Source organism: Cardiocondyla obscurior, linkage group LG16, assembly GCF_019399895.1.
Source record: "Cardiocondyla obscurior isolate alpha-2009 linkage group LG16, Cobs3.1, whole genome shotgun sequence".
Classification (NCBI taxonomy): domain Eukaryota; kingdom Metazoa; phylum Arthropoda; class Insecta; order Hymenoptera; family Formicidae; genus Cardiocondyla; species Cardiocondyla obscurior.
This window is the reverse complement of record NC_091879.1, coordinates 396867-422216: the sequence shown is the minus strand read 5'-3', so window position 1 is coordinate 422216 and position 25350 is coordinate 396867. Positions and strand designations below refer to the sequence as shown.

At 37.2% G+C, this 25350-nt stretch overlaps 4 protein-coding genes across 5 annotated transcripts; 2 read left to right on the top strand and 2 right to left on the bottom strand.

Moving 5' to 3' along the window:
• Nucleotides 1-346: 346 nt before the first annotated feature.
• On the top strand, nt 347-5079 carry Tral (trailer hitch). Of its 2 annotated transcripts, none has more exons than XM_070667636.1 (7): nt 347-555; nt 1663-1817; nt 2004-2304; nt 3127-3319; nt 3453-3734; nt 3967-4143; nt 4320-5079. In XM_070667636.1, exons 1-7 carry the CDS (start codon nt 435-437, stop codon nt 4606-4608), a joined length of 1518 nt encoding a protein of 505 aa, XP_070523737.1. In that variant the 5' UTR covers nt 347-434; the 3' UTR covers nt 4609-5079. The 2 variants fall into 2 exon arrangements, with proteins under 2 accessions (XP_070523737.1, XP_070523738.1); XM_070667637.1 differs by having other exon boundaries at nt 349-555; nt 2004-2199.
• A 2504-nt stretch (nt 5080-7583) lies between these two features.
• On the bottom strand, nt 7584-13768 carry LOC139109075 (uncharacterized). Its single transcript, XM_070667891.1, has 13 exons — nt 13601-13768; nt 13333-13459; nt 13037-13143; nt 12759-12932; nt 12518-12654; nt 12296-12437; nt 10051-10201; nt 9601-9764; nt 9347-9473; nt 9129-9235; nt 8680-8853; nt 8438-8592; nt 7584-8211 (listed from the first exon to the last, which is right to left on the bottom strand). Exons 1-13 carry the CDS (start codon nt 13691-13693, stop codon nt 7980-7982), a joined length of 1890 nt encoding a protein of 629 aa, XP_070523992.1. The 5' UTR covers nt 13694-13768; the 3' UTR covers nt 7584-7979.
• Nucleotides 13769-13918: 150 nt separating this feature from the next.
• On the top strand, nt 13919-20109 carry LOC139109074 (uncharacterized). Its single transcript, XM_070667890.1, has 11 exons — nt 13919-15503; nt 15586-15709; nt 15832-15938; nt 16017-16190; nt 16291-16445; nt 16635-16746; nt 18603-18743; nt 18885-19220; nt 19297-19470; nt 19612-19769; nt 19875-20109. The coding sequence occupies exons 1-11, from the start codon at nt 15411-15413 to the stop codon at nt 20008-20010; spliced, it is 1710 nt and encodes a 569-aa protein (XP_070523991.1). The 5' UTR covers nt 13919-15410; the 3' UTR covers nt 20011-20109.
• Nucleotides 20110-20807: 698 nt separating this feature from the next.
• Shmt (serine hydroxymethyl transferase) lies at nt 20808-24644 on the bottom strand. The gene is made up of 6 exons (XM_070667634.1): nt 23981-24644; nt 22705-22898; nt 22397-22608; nt 21979-22303; nt 21394-21893; nt 20808-21197 (listed from the first exon to the last, which is right to left on the bottom strand). The coding sequence occupies exons 1-6, from the start codon at nt 24152-24154 to the stop codon at nt 21031-21033; spliced, it is 1572 nt and encodes a 523-aa protein (XP_070523735.1). The 5' UTR covers nt 24155-24644; the 3' UTR covers nt 20808-21030.
• Nucleotides 24645-25350: the final 706 nt, after the last annotated feature.

The following is a 25350-nucleotide window of genomic DNA, read 5'->3' as shown; positions in this document are numbered from 1 at the left end:
CTTGCCAATGTCGCCGCGCGAATGGTGCTAATTTACCCTAGACCGATGCGTTTGCGGCACCCGCGATTTTCGCACCTGTAGTTTTGGGTATATTTTTAGAAAAATATGTAATTACAAATGTGTAATTGACAAGATTGAGCTAACCGACTTGACGTTTCTGCGATGCGTCGAAAATGTTATCGTTCTTTGCAGATCATGGTGCAGCGATTCCGGAGTTGACAACTTTTGAATGCGACCCGGCACCGAAGTTGAGCCAGTCGAGGCGCATGCACATGCGCGCCCGTGTCGTTGGCACTCTTGACTTGACAGAGCCGCCACCACTGCCGCCAGCCGCCGCGCCGACGACCATTGCTGTCAGCTGGACGGTCCCGTCAGATGGTATCGTGAATCCCGTAAAATCACATCGATCGTCGCGCGACGGAGCCTGAGTCAAGATGAGCGGTGGTATGCCGGAGCTGGGCTCGAAGATCAGTCTGATCTCGAAGGCGGATATTCGCTATGAAGGCCGTCTCTTCACTGTCGATCCGCAGGAGTGCACGATCGCCCTGGCTAACGGTGAGTAGATCGCCGCGAGAATCCAAGATGGACTCCTGCCGCGCCGCATCCACCGTATCCCGCCGCCACCGCCGCTGTCGTCATCATCGCCACCGCTCGCGATGAGATTTCGCGGTCCGCGTGTTTCGCGCGTTCGCCCTTTGTTTCTTTGCCGGCCGCCGTGACCCGGCTCTCGACGGCACCGGCGACCGCGTTCGCCGGGTCGTCTTGTCCGTGTCACTGGACGCGGGAACGCACCCTACGTGACTCCGTCACGTTGCCGCCAACAAGCGCGAGGATAATTATTTGCGACCCGCGATATTTCGCGAACACGGCGCTTCGCACCGACCGTATCGTCCCGACGCGCCGGAAATTGTATGGCGAAAGTCACCCGACACCCCCTAACTCGGCGGCACGAAGCAACCGGAATCCTCTCGAGCGAATGCTTCCCAAGGATTCCTCTTGAAACAAAGCAAAATGCCGAGTGCCAGAATCGTCTAATCGGCGCGCAATTAAGTCGCGGTTTCGTGGCTAGCAATCGCAGATTTAATCGGACGGAAGTGGTCCTAATTCATTGAGAATTTCACGATGATGCCAGGTTACTGGCGCTTGGCGATAAGTCTTAAAATCCATGCAATTTGCTGCGTGATACTCGGAAGATGCTCGAAGAATATTCGAACCGGCGATACGTTAATAATGCCGTGGATGTAATTTTGAATTCAGGTTCGGTATGTGTAACGTTTGAATGTTTGTCTTTTTTTTTTTTTTTTTTCCTCTTTCTTGAGTGTTTACATGTCCTTGCTTCTCTTGTTTCTCGCTTGAAGCTATAGAGAAAAGTGACTTTCGAGAGTATTTCAAATACAAGAGACAAATATTATTCTGAAGAATGTAGTAAATGTAATTACAATTATTTGAAAAAAAATACATTTATGATTTTATTTTCTACAATTGATTATTGAGGCTAATAATAAATTAATATAACTTAAATATGTAAATTTTTGTTAATTCAAAGAATTGGATAGAAAGATTTCTCTATTTTTTTTAATTACATATGATCTACTGATTGTTAGCACAACAAAGTATTTTATGTATAAATTAGATAATTTAATTATTTATTGTTTTTCCTAGTGCGCTCTTTCGGTACCGAAGATCGAGAGACTCAACTTCCCGTGGCACCGCAAAACCAGGTGTACGAGTACATTCTGTTTCGTGGGTCAGACATCAAAGACATCAGAGTCGTCAACAATGTTAGTTCTATTCCCAACGATCCAGCTATTGTGCAGGTAATTATTTTTAAGAATATACCCTGTGTAGGAATGCGCCTTTAAATATACTTTATCGCGCCTGCGATGTACGCACTCTGAGGCTCGCGAAACTCACATAATACGCGATACTTATAAGGCATAAAAATTAAGTTATGTATATTAAATATTGAATGGATTAATTAACTTGGTTTCTATTGTTTATAGATGACCGTGCAGCCATCTATGGGTCAACAGTCATATCAACCACAACCAAGTTATGCTCATCCGATGATGGGCCAGATGGGTCCGATGGGCGGCCAATACGGAGCTCCCTATGGTATGGGTATGGGAGCCATGGGCCCGGTAATGGGAATGCCAGCCGCATCTAGAGATCCACGCGGTCCCATGAATAAACAGCCAAGTGAGTTGAGCTTGGGCTCTGCTGAACCCAATGCCATCTCTATCCCAAACTCACTGCCAACGGCCAATATCGACCCATTACCAAAAGATCAATCTCTGGAAGATGGTAACTGTTTTTGCTATGAAATACCCCTTGCTTTGCTGGCATGCTTCTTGCTGCTCCTGTTTTGGTAATGCTTGAGAAACTTTTTTTTTTTTCTATCAAACTATCCGCTAAGCTATAGAAACATAGCTCAAGTCTTATGCATACATATAAGAATACGAATAATGTATTCGAGTAATTTTTAATAATTTTCAAATACATTAGAATTATAGCGATAAATTTATAATTATTTTATTAACAAAAATCTAATTTTTGTTGCACTTTTACATAGATTTTTAATATCTTGCAATTTTCTATCTGCTTTGCTTATTTTTCATGTATATACATTTTATTATGCGTATAACTTTAATTGAATAAATTTCGTGCACTTATATATAATTTGTACATCTCTTAAATTTTTATATTTTTGTAAACTTTCGCAAATTTTTTAATCAACATTTATTAAAATTTTTTTTTTTATATAATTTGGCTTTATGCTTAATTTCTTTTTACAATCGGTAGATGATATTTCTATATCTGCATGTTTTTTTTTCAATTACTTTATTTATGCTTATGCCTTAATGTAACAAAATAGCAATAACAGTAATAATAAACAATAATAATTGTTTAAAAATCCTCGAGAGATTTCTTTTACATTAGACGCGCGAAACTTTTGTAGAGATTAGTAACAATCTTTTATTTCAAAAATTAGGAATGAAAAATATGTTTATTTTCTTGTACTAAAGTTTCGTGTTGTTCTTGCTTGCAATTTTGGTCGGCTATTGTCTCCTTAAATTAATATTTAAAAAATGGATATTATATGATCTATTCATGTTACGATGATAGGTGTATTAGATCTCATCAGTGGTGGTTCCCGTTCTACCACTCCTACGTCATCTTTATTGACAAGGAAAAGTCCAACTATGGATCAAGGTATTCAAGTAGGACACGAACAACAGCAACAAGGCAATAATATTGGTAAAATGAATGACAAGACAAATATCAGGACCGTCCAACCGCCTCGTCGAGATCATGATAGGTAGGTTACTTGAAAAAACTTTTTTTTTATTTTTACAATAAAATCACGTTTTTGACATTATTATAAATTGTATACAAGCAAATAATATAGCTTTACGACACTTTTTATAATAAATATTTTGTTGCATGTTTAGTCATGGAAGTACTAAAGCCAACGCAGGAATGTCTCAATATAATGATACGAAGAGAGACATGATGAAGCAAGATGGTCAAAACCAAGGCCATATGCAAGGTAATCGAGGTAACCGTGGTGGCTGGATAAATCGCGGGAATATGAGAGGTCGAGGAGGCAGAGGAGGACGCGGTGGTTTCCGTACAAATCAAACAAACAATGCTGGTGCCAAGCCTAAGAACACATTAAAGTTTGATAACGACTACGATTTCGAACAAGCTAACACCGAGTTTGAGGAATTGAGGTAAATACAAAAACGTTTGTCATGAATATAATCATTTTTGTTGCATGATTACGTGCCGGATTCATTTCAAATAATTATTGAAATGACCAATGTGGATATCATGCAAAAGTAAATCAGTGCGAATTTAAAGCGATCGTAATTACAACATATACGAATTGCTTACGCATCGCATTAACATGGTTTTATAAATCGCTTTCAATTATATAATTGGTTTATTGAATATGTATTATAGATCACAGTTGGCGAAAACGAAGATCGATGGTGCTGAAAATGAGAAAAAAGACGACAGTGGAAATGAGACAGGTGCTGGGGAAGGTGAACCCGAAGAGGAACCGGAAATTGTCCACTACGATAAGTCGAAATCATTCTTTGATAATATTAGCTGTGAAGCTGTTGAAAGGAGTAAAGGGTAAGTTTTATTAAGAGAGTATTTTATAGTATAAATAAAAAATTTTTTTTTACAAAAATTAAATAGGTATTAGTTTGTAATAATTTTTTTAATTACAAACACTATCGAAGATTATCACATAAAATTTTTTTTATTACTATCGCGAAATATTCTACACATGATAAACATTTTCTTAGACGATTCCAACGCACTGATTGGAGAACAGAACGAAAGCTGAATTCAGAAACGTTCGGTGTAGCTTCCACGAGACGCGGTGGATTCCGTGGCCGTGGTTACTATCGCGGAATGGGGGGAGGAATGTACAGAGGCAGTGGAGGAGGCAGTAACACTGGATTCCGCGGTGGTTATCGAGGTAGCAGGGGCGGTAATCGTAAACCTCCTAACCAATTACAGAATAATACGGGAAGTCAAAATCGCACGACTAATGAACAATCTGCCTCTCAGTCACAGGCAAAAATTATCTAAATAAAAAAAAAGAAATAAAATAAAAAATTTGTCACCGGTATGACATGAGAAAAGGTAAAAAAAAAAAAAATTAAAAAAAAAATATGTCGAGGAGAATGCGCTGCTATGTATAAGTATACACAACTATAGATTAAGATTTTTACGATACGTGCTCTACTGTTACGGACTGATTTGGGTTAGGATTTGGCAATCGAATAATAAATACACGGCCGGATTAAATGTAGATTATATTATATAACGGAGCGCGCGTTCGCAATCGCCAAACCGGTAAGTACATGTTAGGTGACAAGAATCGCACATGTGGATGTTGCTGGCGCATATGACACTTTGCATCGATATTTTGCGACTAGATGATCGAAGAAGGTACTTTTATAGACAAATTTTCTTACCGCTTAGTCGACAATGATCACGATGAATTGATATTAAAAGAGGGAGAACAGAATGTTTTTGTCAAAAAAAAAAAAAAACAAAGTCAATTATGATTAAAACGTTTCTTATTTTTTTGTATGTTAATACTTATTTGTGAATTCAGATATCTAAAAACTTAAGGAAATTTCCTTGCAAAGGAACTAGTTCGTAAGTTTTATTTCAAATATATGTTAATAAAATTCTTAATTGAATAATCTAAAATTATTTTTAAATACCAACGGCGTATCTGTTTGTAATTAGAAAAAAAGAAATACAATTTAATCGTGATCATTCTTCAGTCTAGTTTTCTCAAGACTTGACTATAAATAATTATGGAATGGCTTTATGATGTTGGTGACTTGATAATGGTCGTTATGGAATAGCTAGTTTGTATCCGTATATCGGAAGTGAATGGCAACAGACGTGCATAAAAGTACTTTCTTGTAAAAGTAAAAATCGATTGTATCTAATTGCATCTGTCGAAAATAGGAATATTGTGAAGTATATAGTACAAGGTAAAATTGATAAAATGTGGTATTTTCTTTATTTTTTTTGTATATTTTTTTTTTTTTTTTTGAATTAACGCGGACGAAGTTTTTGAAATTCTTGGCATGAAGTTCATGTAAATGTATGATTTTATTATGGCTGATATAAGTGGCAGATAAGCAAAAAATCAGTTTATACAAATTTTGTATTATTAAATTGTAATCTTACAGTCCGCCTACTCTTTCTTTGCAAGATCTGCATTTAGAATTATGAAAGATGTAAGCGTCAGTCTTATTCTAAGTAACTAAGTTCTAAATCATGTTACATAATTATCGTCGTGTTCTGCAATTAAGGATTCCTCGATTGCTTTCACATAGAATAGTTATACAATTATAAGTCAACATTATAATCAGTAATTAATTATATTGAACTTACAATTTATATAGGGATTATTAAAATTATTTTTTTTTAATTTAAAACATTACATTTGTAATTATATCTTAAATTAATATCTTGTTAATTTGTTTCTTTTTTTCCGTTCTATTAATTCCAAACATATAATACCACCACATATTGAAACGAACATTAATACTTGATATATACATGTATATTAGTTAAATATTTAAATAATAATTTATTATTAAATGACATAATTAAACATTAAAACGTTATGTAAAATAACGATCGTACATGTATAATTCAAGTGAAAGAAATTTCTTTCATAAATTTATGCAAATGTTCTAGTAAAACGAGAACAGAGCTTTACGTATGTAAATGAAGACCTAACAATGAGTCACGTAAAAACGAAAAATTATAACGAAAACTTTTAAAGCATTCAACGCATAAAAATAAGCTATTCGTAACTTAATTGTGACTGTTTATGCTCTCGAAGAATCCTTTTGAATGCATAACGTTGCGCGTAAAATTGTGTTAAATTGCGAATGCGAGTAAGACTCAACACTTGATAATATCCTTACAGATATAAGACGTGGAGGAAACAGAATAAGAACATTATTTGCGACTATTATTTTTCTATGGCTCATACGGAGTTCCCAACTTATACAGATATTATATACACACATAAACACATACATACGCGTCTTGAGATTTACATAACTGTTAAGCAAATCTCCAATAGGCTGTCAGAGGACACAGAGTGAAAAAAAAAAAAAAAAAAAAAAAACATAGGACTACTTACAAAATGAAATAAGCGAGTAGAAATAAAAAAAAAATAAAAAAAAAGAAAGAAAAAAAAAGAGTAAACTTAACTCTAAATTTTATGCCTAGAGCATACGAGCATACGAGAAGAATTCATAATGTACGCGAGAATGGATTTTTGTTTTGTACAGCGGATATATTGTGATTCCCGATGCTGAATAATACTGAAATAATGAAATAACACGTCGTGTCATTTCCGATCTCCCGCACACTATTTTCCAATGATTGAGCGAAATGGATTTCCCGTAAAGTTGTAACGTCGAAATATATGAAGTCCATCAAATTCCTCTGCACGCTCTCTTTTAATGAATGCGCAAAAATGCAAAAGAGATAATAATTTATGAATTTAAATGCAAAATTGCGCGAATTTTAAAGACCGATTTGAGATAAGAAAAGTGCGTGTTGTGCAGTTTCGAAAAAAAGATACGTACCCGAATGTAAATAAAATTATATAACGTCTTTAATAGGAATTCGAACATATGTTATTGGTAAGACTATCGTGCGTCTGGCGATACCACAGTGTGCTGCGCATTACATGCGGTGTGATTAGAATGTATGCAGAAAAAGGAAAAAAGAACAGCGTCTTCCATACGCTATATCCAGTATTTTAAATGCTTGATAAGCGACACAGTAAACTAGAATGATTTATTATACGCGATACCGCACCCTTCATAGATTAATGAGCCCGTTAGTTGGTAATTTAAACTGGGAGTAATTATGTTCTTCTGTTTTTGCACATCAACTTCTGATGCCGACGTTTTTATATGGCTTTGGGGCATATGTTAACAACATTTTAGAAACAAAACGAGTACAGCTGTAATTTGCATGCAATGAGTTAATTCTGGAAGAAGCTCTATATCATATTTCCAAACGGTTTTAAAAATCAATGTTATTTTTCTTTTTTTTTTTTATAAACATTTATTATAAAATTTCGTTTATCACAGGTATCTTCGTACAATCTGGCTCTTTGATTGACAAATAAAAACTGACTTAAACATTGTGAACGTGTGTTTAAGAAAATTATAATGAAAATGTGAACCAACGAATACCGTCGAGAATATGAGAGTTTTTTAATGTAAAGTGATCTGTAGAGAATTTCGGAAACACCGTTGTCTGTGAGATATTTTTGTCACTGCATCTCGTTACTTTTAGTTATATCGATCCACGTCTTTGCGATCTTTCCAGACTACAGTCACCGTTAATACGGATTGAAGAGGATCTTCAGTCGCGAGAGATCACGGTCGTGCGTTCGCCGGTTATCAAGCACAGCTCATCAGACCTGTTCTCGTGTTGTCGCAAACTTCTCTTATCGGACGACCTCGCGCGACCTTAGGCTCGACATGTGAGAAGTTGTTCTTATAGTGACGACGCAAAGTACGCGGATTCGGCACATAAACTTCGTAAGGTGCTCTGCCGCTCTCGATAACCCAAATACTGCCGGACTCGCCGATCCTCAAGATCGTCATTAAACCCTGAGCGACTACGTAAGGCCTGCAAAAACAAGATTAAATAAGTGACGAAGAAATTTATCTTTACTGAATTAATGATTAGACGTAAGCATCAAAGTTTACTTGAGCATCGGATCTACATATAAGCTGTCGCACGAAAGTCTTCTTAAAAAAAAAAAAAAAAAAAAAAAAAATTATTTGCGACTAATATGATTGGATTTTATTAGACATTTCGTGACGATATAAAAATTATTCTAATGATTACTCACGTTTGTATCGAGAACTGTTCAAGATTTTTGACAAAATCCGCCTTCATAACTCTGGAAAGAAGTTTATTGGGACTGTCTATCGTCAAGGCGGTTTCTGTCAATCCTGGACACAGAGTGATCACGGTAACGCCGCTTTTCTCATAATAATAAGGATCCTGGGTGAAAAGAGCAACGGAGTAATTATAAAAATTAATTACTTTGTCTCCAGAAACTAATTGTAAAAGTTTCGTTTAGAAATTTACCGAAAGAGACTGCGATAAACCGATAACAGCGTGTTTCGTGGCGTTATAAACTGGAAGCTGAGCAGTATGTCGAACATTTGTGTGCTGGCTCACGTTCACCAAGATGCCACCGTTCCCACCTGTGTCTTTGCTCATATATTTCATAGCTAGCATCGCGGTGTCGACCATGCCACCCTAGAATTGACGCACCGAATCAGAACTTCTGTTTTGATTATTGGAGTTGATATATTCTCATCTTTTTATACATTCTTACACATTTGGCAAAGATTATCCAATGACGACACGAAAATCACAAAGTTAATTGATATATAAAGCTATGTAAAGTGTATTTGAGGTCTTCAGAAAACATTGTAAGAGAAAAAAAGCCCGCAGAAGGAGGAAATGGTAAAACCACGATGGGTAAAATAAATTATTAAGAAAGACAACAGACTGTTATCAATGATACTCACAATGTTCACCGCGATTTCTTTCTCCCATCTTCGCTCATCTAATACCCCAGCGTTATTTACTACGATGTCGATGCTTCCTAATAACGACAACGCTTCTTCGAAAGCCTCTGTAAATTAGTAAAAAAAAATACTCTGTAAGTGGTACTGCGAAAAGCTGAGCGATAGTAATTTTTGAATCAACATTTATATGTGATTTAAGAATCTTGCTTCGTATTTACCAGCCATTTGCTTGTGATTAGATACATCGGCGTGTATAAAGTGTACCTTCTTCTCGCCGCAAGACTTTTCGATACCAAGCACGAGTCGTTTGCCGGTTTCCTCATCGATGTCCAATATAATTACTTTCTGTAATACCCGTAAAATTTATTTCATTTACGTTAATTTTATTCCGTTGAATGTTAACCTAATAGAAAATGTTTAATTTGCAGATAATGATATTACTATGAAATTTTAATACTGCTGTTAGACATACGTTTGCTCCGTGTTTCAAGAAATGGGTAAGAAAGGCGTAACCCAATCCTGCCGCACCTCCAGTTATCACAACATTTTTCCTTGAGATGACCAAGTTGATCGCTTCTATTTCTTTTGCCCTTTCCGACGCCGAAGAACGACGGCGGAGGGTTCTCAGACTTGGATCTGGAACATAAAACTCTTTAAAGAAAAAGGGAAAGGATATTCGGTCGCAGAATAATTTCTAACATACGCACATTTATAGGTACGCTATATTTTTCAATTAATTTAAACCTACCAATTTTCTTCTCCATGAATCAAATTGTTTTATATATATTTTAGAAATGAATACGGTCAATTTCCGACACGCTCAAGTTCTCGGGGGACGAGGCCGAAGAATCGGGAGTTCGTGCCGGCAATACGTAATACGTTTTGACTGAACTTCGAGACCGTTCGAACGGCATTTATATACGATAAGCAACGATGTAGGATTCTGTGATATTGCAACTCCGTAACTTTCGTCGTGGCGGGGATGTTTCAGAAGACGAAATGTCGACTCCGGGCTGCAGATTACAAACTGAACCGATTACGGTAAGCAAGAAATTTTGGTACTTTCCTAACAACTAAAATAGAAACGTAAAAAGAAGTAACATATATTATTTAGCAATTATTTTATTTAACTAGATTTGATGACAATAATTTTCGCGATTCTCTGCCTTTTCATTGTGCCTCTTATCTTTCTTCCCTCAAGACTATCCAGTCGCGTGTCATCGTTCTCTTTTCTCGGTATTCCTGATAACGCATCCCCTAATTAACCCCTTCCGCAAAGGCTAATTAATCGCGTTGTGGCAATGTGCTTTCCGATACCGAATAAATTCAACCGAAAAAGGCACTCTTTGAAACAATTGTCCACTTTTTCTTTTATTTAATGCACGCGTAGAAATTATTTTATACATATACCACTTATTTTTATAAAGATAGAAGGGTCTATTACAAGAGTTTTTCCGAGATTTTGGCAAAATATTTGCATATTTGTCAGGGGAGGTTCAGTTAATAGAAGTTTATGACAGTCGCGGGGGACGAAGCTGGCTAGGAAGAAGGGTGGATTGTAGATTACTTGCAATATTGCGCAACGAAAAAATATTTTTACCCCTTTACATTTTTCTTCCCTCTTCTTCTTCGAGGTAAAGCTAATTGCAAATGCGCCCTGCCTTTAGTTTTAAATGTGGAAAACGCAATAAATTTTTAGAAAAAAGAAGAAAATATCTAACACAAATGAGATTGCGTTTCAAATGTGATTGAATTATCTTTGTGAATTGATATGAACGAAAACGCGTATTCAGCTAAAAATTTATACAACGTGGCTCTCGCAATTTGACGCAAGTGGCGCGCACTATACGTGCACGCGTGTGATACCATACACAAAATAAAATACTGATTAATAACATGTCAAGCTCAAGGCGAAAAAAACTGTCAAACAGTTCCGGATACTTGACGATCATCGGGTGATATAACTTTTGTTGGAGCTTAACTACAAGTGACAAGCGACGTAGCGAGCAGCAGCTCGATAAATCGTTATCGGTAGCCTCATTATCAGCCAGAGCAGTCAGTCCTAATCAAACGACCTTTCCGTGACTTCGCTGTAGATTTTTTTTTTTTTTTTTTCAACGCCTTTTGAATTCGGAAATTTGTGTGACAAAAATTTAATAACGTTTTCAAAGTAATTATTTGTTTTTCAAATTAAATTCTGTAAAGTTAATCAATCTGGCAAACGAGCGGCTAAATATAAACGCCCTATCGGTCTAAAAATGAAGTAGACAGACACCGCGAGAGAAAAGGCGGTCGCATCTTGGTCATTTGCAAATTACGCGAGGCGCTTATCGCCGGTCGCTCGTGGCAAGCTTTAGAAATAAGCCACTCGTTGCAGTCGTGTGGCACAAAACGTTGATAAGAGCCTGACGTGCGCACAGCTCGCGCTCGCCACGTCTTATCGCTAAAAAAAAGCGCACTTAACGTCCGGTCGGCGTCGCGCCGACGATCAATCAGCCGAGGGAAGCGCGTTGTGCCGACTCCTAGCAGCTGATATTGCAACCGGCTCGAATTGGTTTCGAGCGAACTTTACTCCAAATTCGTAAAGAAAAGTAATTTCTCGTACAAATTTTATTTAGTTATCGCATTACGGCGCGAACAGGGTCACGTCCGTGTGAGTTTTATTAAGTCTGCGTGCATGCCGATCCAAAGCAACACGACTATAAATATGTGTGTCTACAAAAGATTACAGTCTCGACGCACCAAACAATTAACGATTAGTTAATGATTTGCGGGATATTACTTATTATTTTGAGGCATCGTTGTTAAATGTTTTTTTTATTTTTTTATTTTTTTTATTATTATTATTAGCGGTGGCTCTTCGTTTCCACGGGGTGCAATTCATTTTTAATATGACCTGCGTTTGAAAAAAAGGAAAAAAACATTGTTAAAAGAAACTACGGTGCTTTCAGATATATCTTATCGCAAAAAGGAATACAAACGTGCGTTTAGTAATAATAACGTCATTATATGTATAGAAAATAAAAATATATTGATAAATTGTAGACTTGATATTATTATATTACAACTTTTATTAATTATTAGTATTATATTCTAGGAAGAGAGTGTTTACTGCACGATAAGCCTATAGAATATTAATTAATCTGTTTTCATATCAAAAGCTAAGCCTTCGCGTCAACTTCGGTTTTCTGCGGTAACGTGTCGGGAAGTTGCACCTCGTAAACCGGTTTTCCATCCTCGCTAATCCACACGCTACCATTCTGCGCGCATCGAATTACGTATATCAATCCGTGAGCTATAGTCTCCACTCTGGCAACAAAATTTAATTATGTGTTTTTCTTTTATTTCAAGCATGATTCCAGAAATGCGCCAATTATCGGCAGTCTCACCTTTGAGGCTGATAAATCTGGAGCATGTCAGAGCTCGAAACACCTTGCGGTAAATCACCCAACGCTGATACGTCGACCGATAAACCAGGGCACAGGACAATCACTTTGACGTTGCTCTTCTGATAGTGATAAGGTTGCTGCAAAGAACAGATTTCTAATTGCTGTGAGATTTTTCAAGCGCTTTTTTTTTATACGAAATTTATGTAAGATGTTTTTTTTTTTTTTTAATGCAAATGCTTACCGCAAAAGAGCGACTGAAACTAACTACTGCGTGCTTTGTAGCCGAATATACCGGAAGCTGAGAAACAGCTTGCAATCCAGCGATAGAGGAAATATTTACGACGACCCCGCCTTTGCCTCCAGAGTCTTTTCGCATCTGTTGAATTCCCAGGAGAGTCCCACGAATTACAGCTGTCTACAGTAGCAATATTAATACTTAGGTATTTATTTTTTATGGTCAATACTGAACAATTAATACAATAAAACGAAATTAAAGCAGGAAATTGAAAGAAAACTTACCACGTTAACGTCAATAGCTTCGGAAAAATCAGTTTCGTTTATTACGCCTGCATTGTTGATTAAAATATCTAGTCCGCCGAGAATATTGATAGCTTCTTTAAATGCGGCTGCAAAGTTATTATTTTAAACAATTGTTTATTGAAATTAAAAATTACAAGCCTGACTGTTATAAATACAAGATCGGACGAGGAACGCTCAAGTTTGCTCATCAACGCATTAAAAAAATAAAATAATTCTACTTACGTAGGTACTAAGAAATTAAAGTAAATTTAATAATAGACTTGTGATACAATTACCATCAAATTCAGAATTGTTTGTCACATCGCAGTAAAGAAATACAGCTCGCTTGCGACCAAATTCATTATTTAAACTTTCTACGGCTTGTTCTCCATGGGATTGCCGTATATCGATCATGATTATCATCTAAAACAAATGTTTATTTCTGCTTAGAAAGAAATTTCTCTTTAAGAATATATTATGTTTTAATTGTCGTTACATAGCAATTGAAATTTATATATTTATCTGAGAATATCGCACACAATATGCTATTATTAAATTACTTACCAAAGCACCATTTCGTAGCAGTTCCCTGCTAAATGCAAGACCTGCGCCACTTGCTGCCCCAGTCACTATAACGCGTTTATCTTTGATTTGCATTTTTGTTAATTCACCAATTGACCTCTTACGAGTATATTTCTTTAATTATAAAAATACTTCTCGCTTGCAGATGCACGAATTTCCGTTTGTAAGTTTTACAACGAGACAGTTAAATGCCTGAGTTCGGAGAGTCGAGATGTCTCTTTATCGATACGACCACCAGCTGCGACGCGGATCTTTGGCCAGTCGTAGAGCCTCCTTGAACCGATATGGAAGAACTGTTTTCGTTGGGTGAACTTCGACCTCCCGATCTGCATGACGTTCAATTCAACGAGGTCTTTCCTCGCGCAAGATTCGTTATCCGGTGAAAACCGAAGTCTAGTGTTCTCGCCTTTAAATTGTCAAGTTTTTTTGTAGTCTAGTAATTTGCAAAAAAAAAAATATAAAAAACAGCGTTTTCCAAGAATTCAGTGAAGTAAAATGGCAAATTAAACTTAGTAATTGAGAAGAATAAAGAAAAATTGAAGTGTAAAATTAGCTAATCAATTTTTGTTTTTTTTGTTTTCAGACTAAGCATTACAAATTACAAAGCGGGCATTCCGCACGACGTCACATCATACGAACTCCTGGCATACGTGGTCGAAAATAATTATATATACATATATATATTTGGATAAAATTATTACACTTTTTATCAATTTGATAATCGATCACAATTTTATAACGATCGATTAATAAACCAATCTAAAAATAGAATATACTATTTTAATACTAAAAAATTAAACATAGATTTATCTCAAGTTTTCTTTTTCAAGTTTAAAAACGTAATAAAATTGTCATAAAATAAATATTGAAATTAATTAAATATTAAAAAGAAAAAACAGAGATATATTTTCTTCTCTTTAGATTCGGGAAAGTTTTGCACTGTGCAGTCTTGAAAAATAAAAACAAATTCTCATCCTTTTGCTCTTACGACGCGGTGACTTTTTTCGGTGGTGGTGCTAAAAATAACAGGGCCAGGGTGCCGCCGGTGACGTGAAAAGCCATCGGACAGTCTGCGAAGGGAACGTGCGGCGTTTACGCACGTGCGTAAAGGGCACGTACCGGCCGGCGCACACCCGCATGGCACGCAGACGCTCCAATCAATATCGAGCTATACCGGGTGTACACCCCAACCGTCGCTATCAGTCGGCCAGTGCACCATCAACCACCAACCACACCTTTCCAGGGCTGCTTCGTTGTCGTCGGCCCTTTCGGACAGAGGAGAGACGCAACGTCTGGACTTGCTGCTTCAAGGACCTCAAGTCAGCTCGAATTCGCCTAGCTTCTCAGCCCATCTACGAAACTCCAGGTGGAAAGATCAGGTACGAGGAAAGAGACTGGTGAACTTAATTTCGACGATTGACGAAGGGAGAGGCTACATAGGACATCGAACTTTTATCGCAAGCGTCGGAAGAAATGTTTAGCGCTGCGTCGAGATCTTGATGTGATAAAAATCGAAAAGTTCTGTAACGTCAAGGTGAAAAAAGTGATTTGTACCAATGTAAGTTGCAATCATTAATGTCAGAATGTTGCTTTTATATTGGTACTGATGTACCAATCAAAGTGAGGTGGAAGAATGGTGCGCTCGTAGAGTGAATGCTCTCGGGAACGAATTAATTATTTATAAATCAGAAAGATTAAATGTAGAAGAAATAAGAAATAATAAGTAGCACTTTATTGTCAATTTTTTATTTGCAGATAGATTTATCCGGGAGAAAATCAGGATTTAAAAAAGATGGAAATAAAAGGGCGAGTAGCCCTAATAACTGGAGCCGCGTCCGGCATCGGTAAAGCGTATGCCGTCGAACTACTGAATCAGGGTGCTAAGGTGCATTATAGTTGAGAAAAAAAATATTTCTTTAGTAATTATGTAACAAAATTTATTCAGGACAGTACTTAATTATACACAGGTGGCTATATGTGATATTAACACCGAAGAAGGAGACAAATTGGTGGAGAGCTTGACCACAAAATACGGCAAAGGTCGCGTAATCTTTTCGCAATGCGACGTCACGGATTATCCACAGTTCGAAGGTATAATCCGTAATTTCTATCATCGATATTTATTTTTATTTCCCATAAACGACAAATGTATAAAAATTATACGTCTTTGTCAAGTAATCATTATTTAACCCACAATGTAATTTAATTTGCAGAATCTTTTCAGACAACTATCGCGGAATTTGGTCATATTGATATCGTTATCAACAATGCTGGTATCATGAATGACCGGTTTTGGGAGCTTGAAGTAGACATTAATCTCGTAAGTAAATATATTTTTGTATTTTCATCTTTAACGTGTATGCAGAAAAAAAATTAATATCCGCAAATATAATTGTAGAACGGCGTAATACGCGGAACTTTGCTCGCTCAACGATTTATGGGAACCGACAGAGGTGGTCAGGGTGGAGTCGTTATTAATACTGGCAGCAACGTCAGTATTAACCCTTATGTCAGCGTGCCAATTTATTCCGCGACGAAAGCAGCTATTGTCAATTTCACCAGAGCTTTTGGCGTAAGAATTCTCTTCTTACGTTTTAATTTTTAATTGTAATTATTGTTCCGAAACAACAGAAGATGATTTGTACTAATTTTCTTCTTAATTATAAAAAAAGGATCAATATCACGTTGATCTGACGGGAGTCAAAGTGATGGCACTTTGTCCGGGTGCTACCGATACCAAATTGGTACGTGACGTCAACAGAAAGCTGCTTTTGGCTCGATATGAGGACGCCTGGCAAAAAGATATAGTTTCGTCGATTCCTCAAAGGTATAATTTTACATAATTTCCTTTTTTACTTACTTACGTAATTGTAAATTAAACAATTAAAGAATTAAACAATTAATTTTTCTTAGTTTTCTGGTATTAGAGTAAAATAAAATATAACAGGCATGTAAAATAAAATTAGCACGTAGATTGAGTTAAAAAAAAAAAAAATAATAATAATTAACTACGTAGGGCCGAACACGTGGCGAAGGCGTTGGTGCACGTGCTGAGCACTGGCAAGAGCGGAAGTGTTTGGCTGGTAGAAAAGGATCAGCCGCCGCATGAAATCAGCTTCACGAAGCACTAAGAGGATCCTGTGTGTGCAATGATTCTTCCTCGCTTCGCTGCAAATATCTATGCCGTACCGCACAATTAACTGTAATTTGTATCGAGGTATATATCCCGTCGCGTCGTCAAAAAGAATGAGAACGCGAACCAAACATAGCTGTTTGTACTTACGTACCAGAATATCCGGGAGACCAATCTGTTTTTTATTCCTTCTTAATGGGATTTTTTCGAATACGCTGTTCAAGACTAATTAGTCCACTTTCGATTTTTGATAGGGGATAATTTTTTAAGATACGGTTTATACTGCCATTACGAAAACTTGCGACAGAGAATTTCGAAATTGATCATTACGTGTGAGAGACAGTCGCGATATTCAAGAGAGAAAATAATTTTTAAAAATTGCACGTTTAACACGTCGAAAACATTTCCTGCAAAAATTATAATACAGAAAAAAAGAGCAATGGCTTTCGCTTCCGTCCCGCATCCGCATTGCGAGTTTGCGTCGGTTTTTACACAGATCTCAGATAATAATTTTCACGGGAACGCCTGTGTATCCTGCCGATGGAAATTGTTGCAATGACATTCAGATTCTGCCGCAACTCCGTATTTGTTGCGCGACTCACTGATTTTCTTAGCGTCGCGATATCGACGATTCTTTCAGCGCCATTCCATTCAATAACGCCGCATGCAATGTTTTCGCATCTCGTCACAATAAAAGCACACTTTGCGTTTGTTGCTTGATGAGGAAGATGGGAGGGGGAGGAAGAGCGTATATGAAAGAGACAAAATAAAAAAAGTGAGCATTTATTTTCGCGCCCTCGGAACGTACAAAAAAAAAAAAAAAAAAAAAGGGAAGTGAGAAAGATACGTTTCTTACATTGAACTAATGCAAGTAACTCTGGATTCATGAGAGCCTTCTTCACGGTACTTCATAAATCTGTTAATCGCATGCAAGATGAAAACGGTAATTCAACGGGAGGGGAGGGATACAAGTTAAACGGACAATCTAAAAATTTTAAAACTTGATACGAAGATTGAAAATTTTTGTTTTCCCTACGGTGATGTTTCAAGAGTTATCTGCATCGGTTGCCAAGAATCGCGAATGCAATTAAACCGAAATCCGTCGGACGTTTACTCCACAAATGAAGCTATATATCTATCTATCTAATCGTGTCTATAATTTTTCTACGATATTTTGAGGGAGACAAAAATGTTAGAGGCGGTATAGCGAGATAGAGTTAGGATCTATAGCCTAAGTGCAAGCACGACGCATTCATTGCGATCACGTTTTTTCGATATTAGCTGTTAGGAGACACGAAGTAATTTGTTTGATGTTACAATTGTATCGTGCGAATAACGAAACTTAGATCGGTGCATAGCAGCGATCAGATGTTTAGCTAGGCAGGCAGGGAGTTTCGTTTTTGAATGCATTTTTGACATCGCCCATTCGAGCAATCCTTTATCGTAGCTTTCCGTCGACGAAGCGATCGGTGGCGACTTGGTTTCTGTTATGCGTTATACAATATGTATGTTGCTAATCTCGCCAATTAAATGCATTGCCTTTTAATAATCCTACTCGCATTAATAATATCTCACACCATGTTAAAAGATGGATTAATTCAGTCTCCTATATTTTTGTGGTTTCGTTTCACATCTTCTGTAACGACAAGAGTAATTTTTTTCCACCCTTCTCTCATCTAGATGCGCAAATCCAATCTTGTTTACCTCGGGAACGAGTTTAACGTTATCCGATTTCTATTCCCATCCGCATCTGATATTTTATCATATGCCACTTCTCAAATTTCAACGTCCTTCGAACGGCTCTTCGATAGCAGTCCTGCACATTCATTTGCGGATTAATGCCGAACGTGATTGTTTCATCAGAGGTTTACTTTCTTATTTCCTGTCGATTACAACGTGATGGAGATTCAAGGGAAAACTGTACTCGTCACTGGCGGAGCAAACGGCATTGGTTATTCCACCGCGCGAGAACTGCTTCGAAATGGAGCGAAGGTAATTCAAAATTAATATCGCTAGAAATAATACGCTATAATTATTAAAAATACTTGTTACAAATTACACACATATTCTTAGAAAAATTAAGCATGAATAAGTAATACTTTTAAGATCATACATTTTAATTGTGCATTGTAGGCCATTGCGATCGTTGATTTGCCTGATTCAAACGGCGAAAATGCCATTGCGGAATTAGAGAGGGAATTCGGCGCTGATTGTGCGATTTTTCTGGTTGGAAATGTGACGGAGACCGACGAACTTACAGGTATCGTAGTGATTCATTGCTCAACACATCACTTCTGCAATCAAGAATCTTTTATTAGCACAACAAGTCACATTTTATCAAGCTTTTGTATACGATTCACAGCTTGCTTTGAAAAGGCAATAGAATCATTCGGCACGCTGGACATTGTCATCAATAACGCTGGCATTATGAACGACGCAGAATGGGAACCGATGGTGGACGTTAATTACGTAAAATCGCAATTTATTATTTTGATCTGCTGTTTCCGGATGCTTCAATTTATTGTTTTGTCGCGTTTATAATTAGAAAGGGGTTGTACGTGGCACATTGTTGGGCTTGAACTACATGGGAAAGCACAAGGGTGGAAAAGGTGGTACTATCGTTAACATGTCTTCCATAATTGGCTTGGAAGGCAATCCGCTCGCGCCGATTTATTCTGGAACGTGCTTCGCCGTCGTTGGATTCACCTCCTCGTTACAGGTAAAAATAATCACTTTCGAAAAATAAGTAAGTATAAATGCAGGTCAAGTTGTTTGAATCGTAATTTTACCTTCTCTTACGTTGAATATTGGATGATTAAAGTACTCTGAACCATTTGCCAATATTTTTATACATTTCCAGACTTTTTACGACAAAACAGGCGTGCGGGTGTTAATAATATGCCCTGGTCTTACCAATACCGCCTTGGCTTCGAAGTTTATGTCCAGCAAAGTCTACGCGATGGACGTCCTCGACGAGGAGATTGCTGCCAAGGAAATGACAACGATGGAAAGTCAATCGTTAGTTGCAAATACCGTTTTATTTTTTTATGCAATGGAAATTATTTTTAACGCGAGGAATTTGAAATAAATCTTGTACATAATAACAATTCTTTTGTTTAACAGACCTGAGCACGTGGCAATAGCTATCGTAGAATTGATTGAGAAAGGAGGAAACGGTGCGATCTTCGTCAGTGAAAATAATCAGCCTGCTTATACCGTGCAATTATCTTCCCACGCCGACCTGAAAGTTTCGGTATAAAACTTGCAGGCTGTGGCGAACCATTCGTATTACTTGGACCCCGGCATCTCCATACTTTTAAAAGATTCTAAAAAATAAATGTTAAAGTTGAAAAACAAATTAACTTAGTAGTTTTACAGTGCTATATAAAATTTTTATTATAATCGGATCTGCTTGCACTTGCTCGAATTAGCCATAAGTAGACAACGATTAATAGTAAGAACATAATAGTTTTAATTCAGTAATGAAAGTTTTAACATCGGTAAAGCACAGCAGTTAATTATACAATATATATATATTTATATATATATTTATTATTGTAATATTATTTTATGAAAATAAATAGAATGGCGATATTAATAATGACATTTCTTCTATAATAATTTAACTATAAATAAAAGTAACGAACGACGAATGTACGTATACGATACGTACGCTGAAAGACAGATTTGACGACGATAGCTAGCGAACGTGACTCTATCGTAGCGTCGTGTGCGTCGAGCTTCACATGTACGCTAGCCGCTGTCGCCGCAGAAAATGTCATATCTGCTCTTCGGTGTATCATATGATACAGTGAGTGCTGTTCCCGCCAATTCCGTATCGGCCATTACAAAAGAGACGTGGCCACAGAGTTGGCGGGAAACGGTGCCACCAATTTTCTCCTTCTATACTTGTGATATTTCTCAATTTTTTCAGATACTTTCCGCGAAACCCCGGAATTGACAGATTTCGCATCTTATTTTTAATTTCTCGATCACCTATATTAACGCACGATTAAATTACTGGGTTTTTTTTTTATTATAATTGATGACGAAATATTATTATTAAATTTCTTTTTATTAGAAAATAATTTCATAACAATATAAAACATTATTTTATACATATAACAGATAATTAAGAGTATCTTGTATAGTTATTTTTATGAATTTCGATGATTAAAATACATCTTTTTATAGAAAAGTATAACAATAATTTTTAAAATCTATAATTAATAAATTTTAATTAGAATATTGGAATTCTCATTGAGTAATGTATATTTCGTTAATAATTATCGAACCCAGGAAGCGAAAAACTTCTTGAGAAATCTTCGACTTCTTTTTTTAAAGTCGCAACTTTTGTTTTAATTTGCTCATTCGTACTTAGTACTTTTTTGAAATCAACCAGCTTCGGTCCAGAAATAGCGCTCACTTCTTTCGAAAGTTTCAATCCTACAAGAAAAATTTTAATTATTAATCTTATTACAGGTATTTAAATTAAAATCTTTAATTCGATAATGCCTAGAAACTGTTTATCATAATATAGTATAAAAAAAAATTACAAATAAATTTATATCACTGCAATATTCTTGAATGATTTGACAGATCAAGCACAAACAAGTTTTTGAAATTAAAATATTTGTAATACCTCTGTCTATAAAATTTACGACTTGATCGATATCTTTTTCGATCAAGCCGCGAGTGGTTAATGCAGGCGTTCCTAAGCGAATGCCGCTAGGATTCAATGCACTTTTATCACCGGGAACTGTGTTTTTATTGCAGGCAATAGAAATTTCTTCCAAAATCTTCTCCGCTTTCGAACCAGTTATACCGGAGGATCGTAGATCCACCAACATCATGTGAACATCCGTGCCATCGGTACTGATTTTGTAACCACACGTTTGCAAGCCAGCACTTAATCTCTTAGCGTTAGCTATTATTTGTTTCTGATATGCGAGAAATTCTGGTGTTTTCGTCTGTTTCATAGTTGTGGCAATACCAGCGATAGCATGATTGTGAGGACCACCTTGGAGGCCTGGGAAAACCGCTTGATTTATCCTACTTTCTATATCATACATAATCTTCTTGCCATCTTTCGTAACACTTCGAACGCCTTTCCGGAAGAAAATAACGCCAGCGCGCGGACCTCTAAGACATTAAATAAAAAAAAGGTATTATTTCAATCGCTGTGATAAAAGATATATGTTCACATTATTAACAAATGGCTTCATACCGTAAAGTCTTATGTGTAGTTGTCGAGACAACGTCGCTAAACTCAAAAGGGCTAGGTATTAATCCGGCGGCAACTAGCCCAGAGACATGAGCCATATCGCTAAAGAGATATGCATTGTTCTCATCGGCAATTTCGCGGAAACGTTTGTAGTCTAGACACCTGCTGTAGCAGGAAACTCCGGCGATTATGACCTTTGGCTTGAATAATCTCGCCTCTTTCGCCAGTTCGTCATAGTCAATCAAGCCAGTTGTAGAATTAACTTTGTACGGCATCGATTCAAAGAATATCGATGTGGCAGAGATCTTTTTGGTTGCCGTGAAGAAGCCTACAACACAAACGTGCAATTTTTTATGAAACAATATTTAACAATATATGCACATAAAGCTTCTTTAATTTTTTTTTTTTTTTTTGTTCTTACCGTGGGTGAGATGGCCACCATCGGGCAGATCTAAACCCATTAAACGTCCGTGGGGTTCCAACAAACCCGTATATACCGCGAAATTCGCTGGGCTTCCCGAATAAGGTTGTACGTTGCAGCCCCATTGTTCAGGGTCTAAATTAAAGGCTTCTAAAGAACGTTTCTGTGCCAGCAACTCGATTTCGTCAATAAATTCGTTTCCACCATAGTACCTGTGAGCGTAAGGGCAATAGAAAAATTCCTGAATTAATTAAAGACTCGCAGACAAGCATGTAGTATAAAAAATTAATCGCAATACGTGATTTTACCTTTGGCCAGGCATTCCTTCGCTGTACTTATTATGCAAACACGAGCCTAAGCACTGCAGTACACTGAGAGACGTAAAGTTTTCACTCGCGATCATCTCTAATCCAGATTCCTGTCGTTCCTTTTCCTTCGTCATTAACTCAAAGAGTTCAGGATCGCTTTCCCAAATGTTCTGTTTAAGTATATTCGCCATGGTCTGTCAACAAATATTAATTATAAAATTATTTAAGTAGTACAATAATTACTGACTTCCCGCATTTGTAAAATTTTTTTTTATTTAATGATACCTCGGGTAATCACGAAAAATTAATAGAAATTAATAAAATTCAATGAGAGAATTATAACAATTATCTGGAAAAGCGAGCGTGCTGTTTCAACTACGTTTTGATGTGCAATGGCCCAACAGACGCATACGTATCAAATTAGTTCATACCTAAAGTTCACAATTCCATTGATAACCCCTCGCGTGGTGTACCCACACTAATAAACATATTTATGTGTAACTGTATAAAATTTTATGATCAATTACAAGTCGTTTGTTGACATCATAGATAAAAGACATATAATCTTTCTATATGATAAGTGTATCAACGTCACGCAGAGGCAAGTTGGATTAGCAGTAAATCAAAATTACATTCTGGGAAAACTAACAATTGAGGAAGAAACTTCATTAAACATTTTGAATAAATTATTAGCTCTATTTTAGCGTATTTTCCATGAACTCAAAAGTAGTGCTACATTTTTTTTTTTACGATTTATTTAAACGTGGTCAAAATATACTTTTTTCTAATATTAATTTTTTTTTTTTTTTTACAGCAATAACAAGGAAGCTAGACAACAAATAGATGAACCGATTGATTTTTTTCGTTCAATATGTCGGTTAATAAAAATGTCCCTCCGTCTTGTAATCGACCAAGATCCCTTCCACTTTAAATCAGCTAATACAGCATTGATAAAATGCTAATCAAGTGTAATCAAAAGAAGACGTGTTGTAACGTTCATTCTCAATCCGTTGGAAGCCAAGACTGTAAGTAAAGAACGTTCAAAACGTTTTCACTAACCGCGTATCAAATAAAAAAAAAAGTAAAAAATTGCAAATTAAATTAAAGTAAAACTAGATCAATCAAGTAGGTTTAATTTTTCTTTTAATTTTATTTCCCATACAGCTCTGATCTTCAAATCGTGAAAGAGGCTCGCTCCCTAATGAGGAATCTGATACAAGATCGTCGTTAATTAATTTAATTACATGTCAATTATAGATCAAACAAGATTACTCACTCGTTCCGGTACGCAGCACGTGGTCGAGAGATGGTAACTTCGGCGGAATAGCGAGCAGACGTCTGTAACGCGTCCTTGATCGGCGGCATCCTTTATATGTCGGCTTCGTGCGTAGAGTAAATTTTTAACCAATTGAAAACCGCGCCGGTTCAAGCTCGACCAATTCCCGGCCATCTTGTACGCGCGCTCGTTGCGTGCGTGTTATATACGCGAGCGTGTGCGTCGCGACGGGCCGACAGGTGATCAGCCGGCTGTATCTACGTGTCTCGCACGTTCTCGGTGGAGTATTCACCACGTGGGAGGCCGTATCCCACCCTGGTCCTCGAATTTTCGTCCTGACCCTCGAGCCGACGCGCGAACGACGCCGAAGATCGCGTTCCGTTTCACGGCGAACGCCGACGCGGAGGGTGCACTCGTTCACGGCGTTGGTCAGCGCAGCCGCGAATTGTCCATCCACGTGGCCTGCGACGTCACGTGCGCGCGCGTATGCTCGATCCTGAACATGTAATGTATGAAATGAAATGTAAAACAATCAATCTCGGTGCTCTGGACCTCGGCCGTTCATCTAGGACACCTTAGATTAATATTCGGACGAACTTCGGGCTGACTATAGCGGGCTGACGCGGTCCGCTATAAAATTCACAAATCGCTTTAATTAATTTCGTTAGACAAGTTCCGACCGGTTTCGATTATTTTTAAACTCGCGGAGTCGAAGTTTCCACTGGAGTACTTTCGACTCTTCAGCGGAATTATAATATATAATGATAAAAGGGAAGACGAAAACTGAACACAACGCGATCGTCTCGAACAATGGACAAACTGGGGTGCAGGTTTCGCGACGGCAAGCTGCATGATTCGAGAGCGAGAGCCACACGACCAGCGACTTTTTCACCGCGCGTCTCGACCGACCAGTTCGGTCAGCTTTTTCCTTCAATAAACCATCAGATGCCTTCCACTATCGCACGCACGCCCAGCCCTTTCCTATCTCAACAATTATTAGGTATGTATAATACAAGATCTATTCGACTTTTGGCACATATCGGACATTTGATCCGATGATCTCTTGATCGGACTATAAACGCTTCATCCGTCAAAAATGCTTTACGATTTTACGCGAAAGATATTTGCTTTTAGATTTTCCCTTTCCCTTTCAATTAATTCTCCGAAAAAAACTTTTAAAAAAATCCCTTTTCAACCTCTACTTTTCTGATATCTTTATCGCGCACCGATAACCGAGAATAGCTTGTTTATGAATTCCCAAAATTGTGTAACAAACGTACGATAGTAATACGTAATGGAAAAACATGCCTAGCGCATACGAGGAATTTTTTTCTTTATCAAAACGCCAGTCTTTCTCGCCGACCGCTCAG

Bases quoted from the DNA above. Each gene is read 5' to 3' on its own strand.
- Tral (XM_070667636.1), top strand. From the start codon at position 435: ATGAGCGGTGGTATGCCGGAGCTGGGCTCGAAGATCAGTCTGATCTCG. The intron at 556-1,662 runs GTGAGTAGATCG...TGTTTTTCCTAG, and splicing joins CACGATCGCCCTGGCTAACG to TGCGCTCTTTCGGTACCGAA. The intron at 1,818-2,003 runs GTAATTATTTTT...TATTGTTTATAG, and splicing joins ACGATCCAGCTATTGTGCAG to ATGACCGTGCAGCCATCTAT.
- LOC139109075 (XM_070667891.1), bottom strand. From the start codon at position 13,693: ATGCAAATCAAAGATAAACGCGTTATAGTGACTGGGGCAGCAAGTGGC. The intron at 13,460-13,600 runs GTAAGTAATTTA...CATTTGTTTTAG, and splicing joins TGCTACGAAATGGTGCTTTG to ATGATAATCATGATCGATAT. The intron at 10,202-12,295 runs GCTTAGCTTTTG...TTTCTATTTTAG, and splicing joins AAACCGAAGTTGACGCGAAG to TTGTTAGGAAAGTACCAAAA.
- LOC139109074 (XM_070667890.1), top strand. From the start codon at position 15,411: ATGGAAATAAAAGGGCGAGTAGCCCTAATAACTGGAGCCGCGTCCGGC. The intron at 15,939-16,016 runs GTAAGTAAATAT...ATATAATTGTAG, and splicing joins TTGAAGTAGACATTAATCTC to AACGGCGTAATACGCGGAAC. The intron at 19,221-19,296 runs GTAAAATCGCAA...GTTTATAATTAG, and splicing joins CGATGGTGGACGTTAATTAC to AAAGGGGTTGTACGTGGCAC.
- Shmt (XM_070667634.1), bottom strand. From the start codon at position 24,154: ATGGCCGGGAATTGGTCGAGCTTGAACCGGCGCGGTTTTCAATTGGTT. The intron at 22,609-22,704 runs GTAAAATCACGT...TTACGCTCACAG, and splicing joins GAAGGAATGCCTGGCCAAAG to GTACTATGGTGGAAACGAAT. The intron at 22,304-22,396 runs GTAAGAACAAAA...TTTGTGTTGTAG, and splicing joins TGGTGGCCATCTCACCCACG to GCTTCTTCACGGCAACCAAA.